The 17777-nt window shown below is 37.3% G+C and overlaps 1 protein-coding gene across 1 annotated transcript in view; it reads right to left on the minus strand.

Annotated features, from left to right (window-relative positions):
- Positions 1-511: 511 nt before the first annotated feature.
- LOC114700263 (meiosis-specific protein MEI4) overlaps positions 512-17777 on the minus strand; it is a 101239-nt gene continuing 83973 nt past the window's right edge. Inside the window, 1 exon segment of the mRNA XM_037201936.1 lies at positions 512-806. Within this exon segment, the coding sequence (XP_037057831.1) occupies positions 537-806 (270 nt within the window). The 3' untranslated portion in view covers positions 512-536.

The following is a 17777-nucleotide window of genomic DNA, read 5'->3' on the forward strand; positions in this document are numbered from 1 at the left end:
ACAGACATTTTAAAGAACTAATTAATACTTCAAAAATACTTAACAAATATGTTGATTATGTGAAATTAAAAACCATTTGTTTCCCAAGCCTTTTCTCCTTTTGTAGAACTATTCTTCAAGAGGAAAATGACATGAGTACAACTGCAGAATAATTTTTATTTTTTATCATTTACTTAAATCTTGTATTTAAATGTGTTAAATGACAGAAGTTTAATCTGTATTTCTTTATAATTTGTACATTTATATCAGATGGGAATTTTCACAATTTACTACATATTACAAAATAGACAATTGTTGGTTCATTTTAGAGAACAGAGCTAGACTATTGAGTGAAGTAAAATACAATGCATGAGTATGAGGGCATTGTTAACTGAAATTGCCTGATTGTAATATAGAACAGCGATTCATCTTCTCCTCTGCAAAAGACTTATCACTAAATTTAGTTAATAATTAGGTTGGTCAATCAGTTTAAATTACTCATTTAAAAACATCTTTGAAAAATTTAAGCACACCATTTTCTGATATATGGTAGACTGCTAAGGAAATGACTCATTCTCAACAGTCTCCATCTCTTCTGAGTTCAAGAGAATGCCCAGTCTCCATAAGTAAAAAGTAAATAAAGGAAACGCATCTGAAAGTTGGAAGATGGTTTCATCATGCTTCTGAAGAAATGTCTGGATTTCTGGGCTGCTGTGATCAATGTGTAAAGTGGGATCTCCCTGGGTTTCTTGTTGAAGAAGTTGCTCCAGAATCCAGAACAGAGAGAAAATATTTTCATAGCGTGTCACATCATAATTGCCTTGAACCTACAAAGAAACAATAAAATCCATAAAACACTGGGTGGACCAGATCAGAAAATGGTCATATAGGATTATATTGTCAGACAAAAGAAAAGTTCCTGATTGGTTTAATGCCTTCTGTCTTCCTGTTCCTTGGTTGTTGGACTAGGGAGACAACTAGATTGGTGGAGTGGGGGAAAGCAACCAAATACTTAAATGACTTTACAACCATAGCAAAAGATTCCTTTCTTATTTATTAATTAAATTTATTCATTTATTTTACATCTTGAGTGTAATTTTCCCTCCTTCTACTTCACCCATCCCTTCCTCCACTTCCCTCCTGTCTCCCCCAAAACATTTCCTTCTATTTCTGTTCAGATTCCATGCATGTCAACCATAGTCTATCAAGTGGAGGTAGGACTAAACTCCTCACCTTGTATTAAGGCTGGGCAAGGCAACCCAGTATGAGGCATGTTCATGGAAGTCAGCCAAAGCCATAGATCCTTATCTAAAGAGCTCAACATAAATCCAGTTACACTGAACTTGACTCTTGGACACATACAACTTTAGTAGCATAGGCACTAAGATCTTGACCTCATGTCCTGTCCATTCCAAGATTTTTATCAACAAAGGAGGAACACTAGATTATTGGTGGGAGGCAGCACTTCAAATTGATCCTCTCGGAAAGAACAGTTACACTGAATGACAACTTCATGACAACTTCCTGAATAGAACACAAGTAGCATAGGCACTAAGATCTAAATGTGACCTCTAACTGAAAAGCTTCTGTCAATGCAGCCCATAAAATAAGATTTTTATCAATCCACATCTGACAAAGGACTTGATTCCAAAATTAAAGAACTGAAGAAACTAGTTGAAAAAGGAGACAGAGAATTGTCAACAAAAGAATATCAAATGGCTGAGATACACTTAAATAATTGTTCAACATCCTTAGCCATCAGGGAAATACAAATCAAAATGACTCTGAGATACCTTCCTACACCTGTCAAAATGGGACAAAAAACACAAATGACAGCTTATGTTGGAGAAGACGTGGAGCTCCTCCACTGCTGGTGGGTGTGCAAACTTGTACAGCCAAGCTGGAAATCAATATGGAGGTTTCTCAGAAAAATTGGGAATCACTCTACCTCAAAGATCCAGCTATACCACTCTTGGGCATATACCCAAAAGATATATACCACAAGGAGACTTGCTCAAGAATGTTCACAGTAGCATTATTCATAATAGCAAGAAACTGGAAATAACCTAGATGTCCATCAACCAAAGAATGATTTTTTTTTCTTGATGGCTTATAAAGCTTGACATCTTTTTCTACCATTGTTCTACACATTATCATTCCTAAAACTCCAATCCAAGCATCTAAAATCAAAAGTGTTTTGGATCAGAATATGATAGTGTAAATGGAAATTTCCATATGTGGTCTCATATAATGTATTATAGTATAATACCAGTAGTACATGTGTAAAATTATTACAGGCTGCATAATAAAAGTGTTCATGACCCATAAAGGAATTTCATGGTAAGAACTGTGTCCCATTTCCAAATGATCTTATCAGTTGCATGCAAAATCCTAAAGGTTTAAAATCTAAGTTACAAAATACTTCTGGCTCCAAGCATTTGAATTAGGAATATTGCTCTTCATTACTTATTTGCATGTAATTACTTACTTACAAGTAAACATCTCAAGTGCTCAGTAAACAGTTTAAACATAATAGTGTAAAGTGTTAAATTCAATCTTGTGTGTACAATTTCCAGTGTATGGCATTCTTTCCAAGAATCACAGAATGATTTTTTTTGTGGGTAGGATTTTAGGGACATGTATGGAGGTACAAATAGTAGACTGAAGATAGTAGGCAACTAGATATCTTCTCATCGTCTACAGAATTCAGAAACTAGTGCTTAATTGTATAGAATCATATACATGGACGGAAGTACAGATACGGCCTTGTAGGAATTCTTGGGCCTGGATGGCTATATATATGAGCAAGGAAAAGGGCCTAAGAAGTGCAATGGCAAACGTAAGAGAATAGAGGTATCAGTGTGGAAGCATAAGCTTGCTTCATTATTTCCTTATTAATTAAGAAGTAAGTCAGAAGTCCTAGGAGGCAAGCTGAATGCTTATCACCATTTTACAGGCAAGAAAAGAGCCACAGAAGTACACTAATTAGAACTCTAAGTCTACAGATCTTAACTAGGGACTTCTCTTACACAGTTTTGCTGAAGTTCATTAAAGAAAGTATTACAATTGGGTTAGGGAGAAAGAATGTGTTGGAAACATTTATCAGTGCAATGCACTGTGATGACACATAAATAGATAAACCTTCTTGCACAGTTAGAGGAATTTACTCTTCAAAAAGGTAGCCTGATAAACCCAATTATAGAGATACAGATTGCTGGAAATAAATAAACACTTCAAAAAGTGCCATGTAATGAGGCCCATCTGCCTCTCTTAGATGTGGCTGAATACCATCAGGCTTCAAGAAGCAGTCACTATTGTCACTCCTTTGCCAAACACAGGCATGCTGCATTCCCAAGCTGAGGCCATTAGAGAGCGCCCATACTCTCGACATGGGTTCTGTGGCTGTAACATATATTTCTACAGCTTACAATGGGCCACTGCCATACTGCAACAGTTTGCATTGGTCTTTAAGACCCTAGAGCCTCCATGTCTCGGTGTGCCTATGATCTGGGTCCTAGCTATTGTAACATGTTTGGGTTCCCTTGCTGTGCATAAGATTACCAATACAGCTGCATGCTATTACCAAAAAGTAGTCAATTATTGTCCAGACCCCAAAGACAGCCCACCCACATGTCCCTGTGCTTCAGGCATCTGCTCTGTAGGTGACTTAACATCTGACTGATGCTGCAAGCACTGTGAAATGTCCTAAAAGACAACCCTGATGCCAAAAGGGACCGTCTCAGACACAATTTCTCTCCCTGGTGAAAAGGGGAAAAGTGACTGGCTAAACCTGATTACCACACTCAACAAATTCACTGCCACAGCAGATTTTGAGAGCCTTGGCTGCTAAGGATCTCTGTAGCATTCTGCCGACCTCCTCTTACTCACTGACCTCTGACAGCAGTGTACAGAGGCTACATGGCTGTAGTTCCCCTACTGACTGCCTGCCCCATTGGGAAGAAGACTGTGAAGTTTTACCACATCAAAATTAGTTTGCAAAATGTAAGAGAAACAATTGCTCTATGGAACACATGGACATCAATGTAAATTATCAAGAATTTAACAAAATCAAGAGGCCTATCAAGACACAATAATCCTCCAGAATCTACACCAAAGATTGAAACACAAACTGTTTGATGAATAATTTAAAATATTTATTTATGGAAACTCAGAGATGTTTAAGAAAATAGAGAAGTCAATAAAATCAAGATATTAAAATTAGCAGACAAATTGAAATTATTAAAAAAATATTAAAGTAAGTGTAAAGTGAAAATTTTAGTTGGCAAATAAAATTAATGAAATAAAAAATCAACAGTAGCATTTATCAGAGTAGAAAAAAATCCATTTTCCAAATAATAAAGAGGGGAGAGGGAGAAAAATAATGAAAATGACTGAGAAAGTATAGATGATTTATAGGGAACCAATGAGGAACAGATGTTCTAATTTTACAAGCAAGAAAGGAAAAAGAGACAGATAATGGACAGAAAGAATATTTAAATCAATAATAGATGAAAATTTCTCAAATTTACAGATGAATTTACATGCCCAGGTATAGAAAGGACAAGCTAGCCAGTATCAATGTGAAGAAGACTGCACCACTACATATTATAATCAAATGGTCAAAAATAAAAGATGATAGAGATTATGAAAGTATCAAGAAAACACACATCATATATATGGGTTATCACTTGACTCAGTCGTAGATTTCGCAGTAGAATGTTCACAATCCATGAGATAGAGGATAATTTATTAAGACAGCAGAAGAGGAAGAAAAACACTCCCATGAAACACAGTTTATATGGCATAGAAGTCCAGAAGTGAGAAATAGATAAAGAATTCCCAGACAAGCAAATCTGAGCATTATTCACCCTTGAGCCCTCTCTTTTAAAAACCAATACATGATGGAGGGAAGCCTTCAAGCTTAAAGAGAAACACCAGGCTACTCAGTAATTTAGCAACATTAAAAACAGATGAAAGAATAAAACACAGTGGATACACACATACACACACACACACACACACACACACAGTTAAATTCAGATTACCCCTCTTTTCTTAAACATTGCATATAAATCAATTATGTATTTAGTATGAAGATTAAAAAATAGCTTCAAAATATTTTACTTGATGAACAAAAATAAAATGAAATAATTTTGACACCAAAAACATAAAATGGGGAAAGTGAATATTGTTTATGAGGTCTAATTTTTTTTTTTTTTTGTTTTTTGTTTTTTTTTTTTTCGAGACAGGGTTTCTCTGTGTAGCTTTGCTCCTTTCCTGGGACTCACTTGGTAGCCCAGGCTGGCCTCGAACTCACAGAGATCCGCCTGGCTCTGCCTGAGGTCTAAATTATTATCAGCTTAAATAGCCTCGTTTAATACAGAACTTCTTCTAACTACAAAATAAAAACATATAAAAGATATTAAAAACATAAAAAAAACATGTAATCAAATCACATCGCTAGATAAAAACATGGAATCATGTAAAAGGATAGCAAGAATGGAGCAGAAGATATATAAAACAACCAGAAAACATCACCTTGACAGTACTCAGTCAGTACCTATAAATGTTGGATATAAATGGGTTAAATTCAAAATACAGAGTGGTATCTCAGTACCAAATCATAACATTTCCAGCACAACTCTTGCATCTAAGACTCAGGGATCATTGCATAGAGGTGGAAAGATTCTAAGAGCCAGAGGAATAGGGAGTTCGTTGTGAGATTGTCTCTTCTAGGAAATGTTAGAGGCTACACCCATATATTTTCACCAACATGATTGTCTAAGCAAGGACTGCACATGGACAATCCCAATAAACACACTAACTCGGATGGGCGAGTGCTTATGAGGTCCTAACCCTACACAAAGACAAGTAAGGAATGCTGAGAGGAGAAATAGCTTCCCCAGAAAAGAAACTAAGAGGGTTTTAATTTGATTTCCACTTCTTCATCAGTAAAACCCTACATCTCCCCATGTATCAAAGGAACAATGAAACATTTCTATTCTCTCTATTCTTTAGCTTTCATTGCATGAATTCTGAGGTAAAAGCTGGCAGTGTAAGTAAGTGATGAAGCTGCTGGGAAAGGTGAGTGCAAACTAAATATCCTGGAAGACACTTTTGTCCTTCCCCTGTCATCACTGCTCCCATGGGACTATGGACACAGTCTTAGAGGTAACACTGTCATCTGTAAGCCACAGGACAATTGACACCATACAGAAAAGTGCCAGACTCTTTCAGGAACTGGGCAGCCAGGCCCATCCCACAGTCAGGGATATGCTAACTGTCGGCAGTAGGTTAGTTCCTCTTGTCCATTTCCATCTTTTAGAACTTGCTTTTACAGAGTTTAATTAGGTAGTGAAGCTTCCCAGTTTCCTTGGCCTTGAAAGTTACTGCTTTCTGCTATATCTTGTACAGAAAAGAGAGATAGCAAAGGGACAAGAAAAAAAAAAAAAAAAAAAGCCAGAATCTCTGGCAACAGAAACTGTAAAAAACAAAATAAAAGGAAAGGAAAGGGGAAAAAAAAGGTACTGTACACTTGAGGTTTAGTTTGTGGTTTGGAATTTTATATTTAACTGCAAAACATGAAAATGCTCCAGCTCATTAACAATGTGATAATTCAGGTGTGTACCATGGGGACACAGTGGTGCAGCCTGGCCTGCTGAGACACAAGCAGCCTGCCATAGACAGTGCTAAGACACACACCACATTCTTGTGTTGCCACAAAAGCAGGAGATGTGGGGGGAAATTAGCATGTTAGAGAGAAGAGGATTAAGTCAGACTATGGCCGTATAATCTAAATGTTAAATTCAATGTTCGCTGAATATAATATATCATTAGCTTGGTATTCTACGTGCCAGATTTTGTTGGACAGAAGAAAAAGCAAGATACCACTAAAATTAGTCTTCTCCCAAGAGAATGAATTCAAACAACACTTTAAGAAAAAGGTCAGTTGTCACCATGATAATTAAGTGGGAAAGTTGCCCCTGACCTTTAGTGAGTTATCCATTTTATTTAGGAGACAGCAAAGACAGCAAAGTAGACTTCATACAAAGATTCCTGGGGAAGGAGTTCATTCTCTGAGCAACTTGCTCGGCTGCTGGCAGCTTCCGAGGCACCAAAGCATACTCCTAGGCAGAACCGAAGCCCAGTGAAGACAGTGCCCGATCACAGGCTTCCAGCCATGCAAAAGCTCAGAGTGGATCCGCCCATCTACATAACCAATGGACAGACTGCAGTGAAGCCCACATGGAGCACACTGTGTCTCCTTTAGAGGTTGCACAATAGGCTTTCTCTCTCCCACACACCCTGTGTTTTGGGCCCATACCAAGGGCATATACAGCTCTAGTCAGAGCAGAGTGTAGTTAATTAAAAAAGATTTTCTACTGCTACATTTCGAGCTGTGGTAAAATATTGGTATAGACTCAGGCATCATCCTTTAATCAAAGGCCCTAGGAAGGAGACTACAAAACAGGCACAGTGGTAAAAATTCATTGCAGCTCCTTTATTTACCAGTACGCTTGCATGACTAAAACATGGATCCTAGAGATTACTTCTAAGAGGATTTTGTTTGTTTGTGGGCTAATTTAGGTGAAAATTTTTATATTATTAAAATTGTTATGTGGGATTTTGGTATTTTACCTCTTTTTCTGTGGCAAAGAGTTCAAGTATTCCAGGTTGTATTTGCATGACGGTATTTGTCAATGGAATATATGTAATAAAAATTAAAAATCTGTTTTTCATTGTGAGATTTACTTAAAATGATATTTACATTAACCAATATTATCTATTTTTCTTAAATCTGTTTCTAGAGGCTGAATTCACATGGTAGAAACAAAACCAGTAATTTTATTTAGAAGGCAATTTGTACAAAAATCCACAAAAATGGAGAATGACAAGTACTTGTCTGACAACAGTATGGATGAAGGCCCACGACAGGAACCCACGTGACAAGGCTCCTTGCTTGTAAAGGTATCTGAGATAAGAGAATGTTGCTAAGCAAGATATGTGTGAAATGAAATTGTCAATTTAACATAATTCATGCCTTATTAAACTCACTAGGAAATGATAACAGTCAGTTGTTAAAAGGATTAAAATATATTAAACATTTAAATAACATTAATGATGCACAAATTTTTAGATAAGCATTATCCATTATGAAATTTTCATAATTATCTTATAAAAAGTGAAAAGAAACAGAGTCAGAACACTAAGGATGTTTTTCACATAGAGAGAAGATGTAATTATTGAAGGATCATACTAATGCCAATCATTGGATGCTTTTCAAGCTTTTGTAAATTGTATGCCCGGAGAGTTGCAAAGCCTTATGACTATACTGTCACCTATTTCCTCTTGTCCAAGAATGTCTTTCTCACACTACAAGGGAACAATAATTCCTCCCTCTTTTCTGTGGAACATTGTAGTACCAAGGACTCTACATGTGAGACACCAGTAGAAGGCCCAAGGAAAGTGTAACTGCAGGATCAACAGTCTAATGGAGTATCAACACAATGTGAAAGGCCCTTTAATCTTCTTCCCTACCTCCAATCCCATAACTAGATATTATGCTTGAAAATCTAACTTCTTTTTAATTAAAAAAATTATTCTCTAGTCATCCAAGACAAAGTGTGGACACTCTAAATCTATTCTAGACCTTTGTCAGAAAAAATCAGGTGTTGGTTATATCACTCAATAACATAACAGATATATGCAAAGTACTTTAAGATTTTGTGTTTTCCTTTCCCCCTCAGAGAATATCTTGTGTGTTGAATTCCACTTAAAACTTTGCTGGTCAGTATATCAGGCAGGTTGGTAAACATGACAGACAGCTGACATCAATGATAATTCTCAGACTCCTTCACTAAAAACAGGAGAGATAGCTCCTGAGAGATGGAAATTACCTTTCTTTATTACCAGCCAACTTCATGTGGTTTAGCCTGTACTCTTACCACTTTCTCAGGATCTGAGATCTATTGGGGCTTTCAACCCTAGCCACAGAGACTTCCTTACCTTATTTACAGCAGATAATGGCTGAACATAGGTTTCAAATATGAGTCATTTTTTTTTTTTTTGCTTTGCATCACAAATCTTGACAGAATAATAAAAATCAAATTGTTGTAGAATATTAAAGATGTATTACATTCATTTATGCTGTGGAATATTTGTTTAATGATGCAAAGATACGTTGCATTCTTTATATTGCATTTGTTTAACTCTGTGAAGCTGTGTTACTTTGCCTGTCTAAAAACCCTGATTGGTCTATAACGGGATGAATGGCTAACAGCTAGGCAAGAGAGAGAAAAAAGCGGTGCTGGTGGAGAGAGAACAGATAGGAGAAATCTAGAAAAGAGGAGAGGAGGAGCGACAAAAGGAGGAGAGGAGGATGACAGGGGCCAGCCACTCAGCCACCCAGCCACCTAGCCACCCAGCCACACAGCCACCCAGCCAGCCACAGAGAAAGAAGGAAAGAAATATATAAGGAATAAAGAAAGGTAAAAAGCTCAGAGGCAAAATGTAGTTAAAGAGAAACAATATAATTTAAGTTAGAAAAAGCTCCCTAAAAACAAGCCAAGCTAAGGTTGGGCATTCATAAGTAGGAATAAGTCTCTGTGTATTTATTTAGGAGCTGGGTAGTGGGTCATCAAAGAGTTAAAAAAAAACAAAACCCAAAACTACACCAGGTGATTAAGCTGCCAGTCAAAAGGCCAGTGAGGAAGAACAGGGCAGAGGACTGGATCAAATGCAGTTAGACTCTCATGACTAATTTGAGTGGTGGTTGGTGCTTGGAACTTTAAAGTTTACATGTTTGGGAGCCTTGTTTTCTCTCCCTTTTATCCTATTGCAAGTACTTGCTAGGTACCCTAGTATTCTTATCCCAAGATGCTAGAGATGCAATGATAAACAGAAGAGGATCTCTGCCTAAGAGTATTTCTAGCATGGGTGGAATATTCCGAAGCTAGCATGTTTGGGACAAGGTGTACTTAAGATTTCAGCTTCTATTTTTCCAGAGTATATGTTTGTAGCATATACAACACTACTTCTAGGGGATGGGACCCAACTCTGAACATGAAATAAATGCTACATGAAGGTCTGGGATTAGTCTTACACTGTATTTTTATTGTTCCTTAAATTTCAGTGAAACCTGTGGATTCAGGTATGGAATTTTCCACTACTGCATCATGCTGGGACTGAGAAGGTTTCAGATTATGGAGGATGTTGGATATTAGTTTTAGAGACATTCATCATATAAATATCCAGGAAGGCAGTGAAGCTGCAAATAGCAGAGTACATGCTATGGGGGTATTTAGGAAATTTTAAGGAGAAAGACAGCATCTTCAACAAATGATGCTGGGAAATGGAACATCCATAGTCAGAAGAATGAAATTTGGCCTGTGTCTATTATCTAGCACAATGATTATATCCAAGTGGATCAAAGGCCTCAATTTGAAACCAAGAATGCTAAAACTGCTAGAAGAAAACAGGCAGAGACCTTCCTATGATAAGGTGCAAGAAAGAACTTTGTGAACAGGACTCTACTTGCCCCATAATTAAACCCAAAAATTAACAACTAGAACTTCATAAAACTAAAAACCCTCATTTCCTGGAATTGTTTGATGAAGATGCTGTTTTTCCTCCTTAGGTGTTCCTGTATAACTCCTATAGCATGCACTCTGATATTTATCAGCTTCACTGACTTCCTGGATATTTATATGATCAACATTTCTAAATCTAATATCTTCCATAATCTGAAAACTGAGTCCCAGCATGCTGTAGTGGAAAATTCCATACCTGGATCCACAGGTTGCAGTGAAAATTGAGACATAGTAAAAATGCAGTGTTAAATTAGTCCCATGGCCAAGGAGTGGGTGAGATTAGATGGGAATAATTCAATACAGGTGATATGAAGTGGGAAACTGAAAAGCAAGATGGAGACTAACTGGGGAGGAGGGGAAAAGATCAGTATAGAAGGAAAAGGAGAAATAAAGGACAAATACACCATGGTTGTTTCGTAAGGCGTCAAAAAATCATATTATTTTATATTTACCTAAAATTATACACATATAAATATATATACACACATATGAATAATTTGAAGATACATACACAAATACACAACACACAGACACTCAGACACACACACACACACACACACACACACACACACACACTCAAACAGTCCTACAGCTGCAATACCCCTGAACAAGGAGAATGACCAGCATGGGAAGACTCTACAAAGGTGCACACATGGCATTCACACATGTGTAATAACCAACAGTTGTCTAGCTTGATTTAACTCAACAGGAAGGAAATTATGCCTGCTACTGAAATTCTATTCAGCTTCCCAGGTCACTAAAGTCAGGGGCAATAGAAAGGAATTTACCTCTATCACTTTGCTAGGCCCACATGATTCCTGACTACCTTTCTCGTATGTGTATAACCAAGATAAGGGGCCCTACAACACATTATCAAAGAAGCCTTTCCTCAGAGCTGATGGAGAACATCACAGAAGCCACAAATGGACACAATGAAGAGATCAACAAATCATGGGGAGCCAGCCCTGATGGATACATCTAAAACACAGCTCCTGCATCTATGGCTCAGGAACATCACAGAAGGGAGGGTGGAAAGACTGTAAGGGTTTCCAGGACTCCAGGAAGTTTGTGGTGAAAGCGTCTTCAAGAATTCGCTGCAAAGAAGGCTAGAGCAATGGCAAGATCAGTAGACATGTTAATGTGAATGGTGGAAAACTTTGTGGGTTCACACTTCTAAACAAAGAATTTCAGGCAACCATTGCATACCAGGAGAAGAGAGAATTAGCCTCTCCCAGAGATGAGTGCCCATGCTGATGGTCCAATGCAGAGTGGCCAGGCTTGAAATCATATACTCTCTCTCTCTCTCTCTCTCTCTCTCTCTCTCTCACACACACACACACACACACACACACACACACACACACACATACACACACACACACACACACACAACCCACAACACTGACTCAGATAGTTGTAGTTACTGATGTGTGCATACACTTTTATACACATATAAGTATGTAACAAAAATAACCAAAGAAAAAGAGGCAGCATGGGAAGGGGTGAAGGGAGGAATGGGAGGGGGAAAGTAACATAATTCCATTTTACTTAACAACATACTAAAAAAAAAAAGAGAGAGAGAAATCAACAAAGAAATGGGCAAAGATTTGATCAAACACAAACTGAAATAATAAAAGAGTAGAGCTTCTGCATAAAAAGAATCTTTATACTTAAGCATGTGATAGCATTTAAAGGCATTTCATGTGCTTTATTATCTTTTATTTACACGATTCTTATTAAATATATGACATTTAGTAATCACATTTGGAACATAATTGCTTGTTTCTTATCTTTAGTCTCAAATTCCAGTAAATTTTACTTTTCTTAGAAACTAAAACATTTTGCTAACATTACAAGGTGACATAGTCTTTATTCAAATACACACCCAAATACAAGCCTGAATTTAATATAACAGTGACATTAAATAAATCAACAACAAAAACCCTTCAGATCCTCCAAGAAAGTTTTTTTTTTCAATGAGGTAAATATTAGTATTTTATCCCCAATCATTTTTCCCCTAGGCTAACTCATTATGTTTCATGTGTACAAAATGACATTGTTTGCTAAACAAACCACTTATTGAGAATAAAATGCTGCACATCTGGATATCTACCTTCCAAATGTTAAGTATCTAGGATCTGCAGATGCAGACAGTGCATGACCCCCAAAGACCATGTCTTGCCTCCTGTGGCTTGCTGCATAGATCTCGAGCTTCTCTCAACCATGTAAGGAACTCATTTTGAGGCAACGGAGTGGAAAAGTAAATGCTGCTCCAAAGAAATTAACAGAGTGAGAATGACAGCAAAGAAGAGGTGGAAGCATTGTAAAGCAGACATGCACATTTCTGGTATTTTAGAATGGAACAGATGTCAGTATACTGAATGTCTTCCACAGACATACATCTAACAGCACACGACTGAAAAACAGGTAGCAATCTAAGAAATGTGTAAACGGTGGAAACCAGTTCAGTCTCGTAGCTAATGAGTCAATCAATCATTACCTAATAAAAGAGCCATTAAAACTCTGACAGCTGAGCTCGCTGGAACTTCATGGTTGGTGAACAATCCATATACTAAGAGCTGAAGCAACAGGAGAAACCATGTAAACACTGCCCTGCACACTGCCAACAGTCACCTTGTGCATCTCTTAAACTGGCTGATTCTGTTATAAATTCTTGTAATACAAATAAAACAAAACAAATCAACCAACAACAAAGGAATGACTGAGCTAGAAGATACTGTGGGACTCCCTCACATTTACATCCATTTAGTCACAAAATGCAGTTCCCTGGAGACCCCAAAATTGCAAATTGCTTCTGGAATGAGAATAGTTTACTAGTATTAACTTTGACCTCTGCACTTATGCAAATTCCAGGTATTTAACATCAGCACTATGGTGAACTAAATGAATTTTATCCCACCTGCATGTTCTTGAAGCGAGATAAATTTTGGTCAATATGCAAATGACCTCATGAAGTCACAGGCTTTAAAATTCACAAAACCTTTCTGTTCATATTTCCTATTTTAATGGCCCTCCAGAATGCTATTTAATTAGGTTACCCCTTTCTGTTTAAAAGCTTTTCATTTCTGGCAGCTCAAAAATCTTCTAACTAGAGAAGTTGGTGTAGTAATTACAAAAAGTAGACACATGCAAGGAAGACAAACATGAGGTAGGAGGGCAGGAACACTGGTCGGGCCGTCAAAACTGCGTTGTGCATTCAGACCTCTGCAGAGGCAGGGCTGTCATCTGGAAAATGCAGCTCGCTATGCGACGGAATTCATAGTTCTTACAGTTTTGATCCAGGCAGTTACTAAGCTATTATGTGAGTCAGACAGAATCATCTAAAAGAAAAGTTCCACGTTCTTTTGCAATGATTTGATGTAATTTTTGAAAGTGCATTTTACTGTGTGTTTCAGTAAACATCAGACCTGGGCGGTTTATTCAGAAAAAGAGCTCTGTCTAAGGAAAGCAGAGAACAGGAAAAATTGAAAGTCTCCCTTGAAGACACATAATTCAACCTGAAACCTGGATCTGCTTTCAGCAAATGAGCGTAAGACATTTTGAACATAGAATGACATTGTGTTATTCATGGAAGAATCAGTATCCTGCAGAACACTTTACTAAGTCTAGTAAGTGATAAACATGATGAACACAAGATTTAAAAGACAATTCAATTGTTACTGTTAGAAAAAAATGTTAAATGTTTTTAACAAGACACATTTATTTGACATCACTAAACAAACATAAACATATACTAAAGAAATAATACAACATTATGGTGACTGCAGTTTTAATCTTAATTAAAATCCATATAAAATCTGTCTGACTTCCTACATATATAACCTAATAGATTTTTTGTTTCAGAACTCATGAACCACTAAATAAGGTGAGCACATTCTAAAGGAAAACGTTGTGCCTAGTTTCTGACATTGTTTTACTTAGAACTACCATGAGGAGGCTCTACCAGCACACTCCCTGTGTTGTTAGGAGATATTCTCATCCCTCCATAGGCTGCCTGCTTCTCGATCATGGAGGATGGGTGGTGTCTTCTTTCATAACTAGTGTCACTGAAGGGTCAAGGATATGCTGCTAAGCTCTTTACAGGAACTTGCAGGGTAAGCAAGAAAGTGACTTGTATGCTTAGCACAAGTCCGTGAAAAACAATGCATCCTCATTTATTCGCTGCCAAATTTTATAATTAAAACTATGCATAATTTTTATGTGCAATGGTACAAATATAAAGTCCCCTAAATGCTTTTGTTTTTAAAGATGCATACAATACAACTGACAGAGTTCTTGCCATCGCAGGCTCATGCTCTAGTAGTGTAAGCATGGAGTGAGCAGCTGTGTAAATAATTTATCTCTCCAATTGTGTGAAGTGGTACGACGGAGGAATCCGGCTTTAGAGAGTGCTCTGCTTCTGTTGCTTCATTGGCTTTTCTGATTTTCATCAATTATAATGTGTGTTCTCATTCTAAGGCACAGTTTCGTAACCAGAACAGCTTATTGGAATGGCTTCCTTATGCTGCCCTAACAGTCACTTTGGTGACAGCTAGCTCCTGGGAACTCAGGGAACAAATACAGGTTCCACAGATGAAAAGCAGAGCCCCTCACCCCACAGCCAGGAGGGGCAATGGCTATCTTACTAGCATATACTTCTCACAAAGATTCAAATGCTTTCCACTGTCAGTAAATGTCTATATGTGGTCATATGATCACATTCTCAAAAGCATAAATTTGAAAATGCACCTCTCCAGGATACAGGATAGTACTGTCCATTTGCCTCACATTGCAGATCCAAATTCAATCTCAAGCACTGAAAACAAAGCAAAACAAAACAAAAGATGCCCAGACCCAGACCTTTGGTAGATCATGTTAGGCATTATCAGATTTGAGTCAATAAAACAGTCATATAGTTCAAAGTTGTGTGTGTGTGTGTGTAAATAAAATTCACTTTAACTGGTCCATACACACACACACACAAAAAAAAGTAAAACAGAAAAAGAGAAAGAACAAAGTCCTGAAAATTACTTGTATAGCATTTAATATTAAAACACTGATCATAAAATAAAGTGGCTATTTATAATTTAGCTTTTAAAAACAGCTTTTAGCCCAGATTAGTAATGGCCAGCTATCAATTTTATGAAACTTTAAAAATAATTACTATTTATATTTTGAAATGTCTCCATAATTTCTGCTTATTTCTGAAATTTCATTAAGAAGTATAAGCTCACTCTTTAATTATAGTCCCTTTTAGTTAAACAAAGACTGAGCATCAAGTTGGTGAGACTTCAATTCTAGACAAAGAACCACAGGAACTGAGGAACACTGAGTCAGTGAAATAGTCTTCCTCAGAGAAGGTGCACCAGTTATTGAAAACCAAAGGGTAGCCCTGAAAACATACATACAGGTAACAGTACACAGACCAAGCAGGTGTTTTGTTGGTTTTTTTTTTTTTTATATTTAGGTGTGTGTGCGCGCGCGCGTGCGCGCGCACACACACGTAACAACAATTAATGAAAAAGAGGCCCTGAATTTGAATGAAAGCAGCAGAGTACATAGAACGGTTGCAGGAAGAAAAGGGAACCCAGGAAATGATATAATTATATTATGATGTCAAAACAATTTTAAATTATATATAAAATTTCAAATCATTTTCGTCAGGAAAACACTTATGACTAATTCATTGTTTAATTCTTCACATATGGGATACTGACAACCATAATATTTACTATATGTTTGCTTTATTTACCAGTTGAATGTAATAATGTCTTCAGATCACAAAAATAAAATTCTTTGAAATGCAGTCAGTGTGAAATCATTGCTAGATGCATTTATAAAATGTGCTGTGTCATTGTTAGACACTCGCCATTTATTTCTATCTTGTTCAATCTGTTACAGCTGGGCCATTTAGTTGTGATGTAGAGCAGTAAGTTTTTAGAATAGCTGTAATAGGAATGATCTCTCCCAAGCAACATTCTGGTTCCCTCGCAGATCTTGTATTGTGACCCCACAAAATAAACATCTTGAGAGGGAGTCATTCCCAAACCACCTAATGTTGTTTTTACAGCTCTCCTCTTGGTGAGTTCTACAGAACATGTTTGTGTTCTACAGCACAGTGTTTCTACCCTCTCCAAAGCCAAGCCCTGAGGGAAAGATGCTTCTACAAGTCATGGAATTAATGATTGTTAGTATTTGTTTTGAAAATTCTGGAGCTGACTTTTTTAAGGATCAATATTTAACATAGTCAATTGAGACTAATCACTAATCTGTTGTATATAAACCCCCAGGGATTGGCAAATGGCATGAAGAAAATTTCCACTTCTAGCAACCAGGAACTGAATAGCCCATGGAAAAGGGCCTGCTTTCACTGTCTTTGGAAAATTGGCAGTTTAACTATTGAAAGATTTTTTTCTGATATACTTGTCCATAAGATTTTGAGCTATTTCATCTGTTAGTGGGCTCAGATCAATAGAAATCGAAGGAATGTAAAGACTAAAAATGAAATTTGAAAACATGGACACTCACATTTGCAATAAGTGACCATAAAGTTGTATGATTGCATTCATTATTTTTTCTTTTGTTGAAAACAGATTGCTTTCTCATACATTATAACCTGATCATAGTTTCCCCTCCTTCTACTATTCCTAGCTCCTTCCACTTCTGCTATTGAGAATTCTGTTTAGATCTGTTCCCATTTTAATTGGATTATTATTATTTTTTTTGTCAGATGTGAGTTGGTGAAAATGTGTCCCATTCTGCAGGTGGCCACTTGATAGATGGTATCCTTTCCCTTAGAGAAGCATTTCGGTTTCATGAGTCCCACTTATTAATTGTTGATCTTTGTGTCTGCGCCTGCACTACAGGTGTTCTGCTCAAGAGCCCTCTGAATAGGTGAGACAGTTGATTGGCTTGATCTGTTTGGGAGGCATCTAGGCAGTGGTACGGGTCCTGTGCTCATTGCTTGAGTTGGATGTTTGAAACCTGGGGCTTATGCAGGGACGCTTGGCTCAGTCTGGGATGAGGGACTGGACCTGCCTGGACTGAGTCTACCAGGTCGATCTCAGTCTTGTGGGGAGGCTTTGCCCTGGAGGAGGTGGGAATAGGAGTGTGCTGGGGGAGGGGAGGGGGCAGGAGTGGGGAGAACAAGGAATCTGTGGCTGATATGTAGAACTGAATGGTATTGTAAAATAAAATAAAAGGAAAAAA

The sequence above is a fragment of the Peromyscus leucopus genome, unplaced genomic scaffold (assembly GCF_004664715.2).
Source record: "Peromyscus leucopus breed LL Stock unplaced genomic scaffold, UCI_PerLeu_2.1 scaffold_463, whole genome shotgun sequence".
Taxonomy (NCBI): domain Eukaryota; kingdom Metazoa; phylum Chordata; class Mammalia; order Rodentia; family Cricetidae; genus Peromyscus; species Peromyscus leucopus.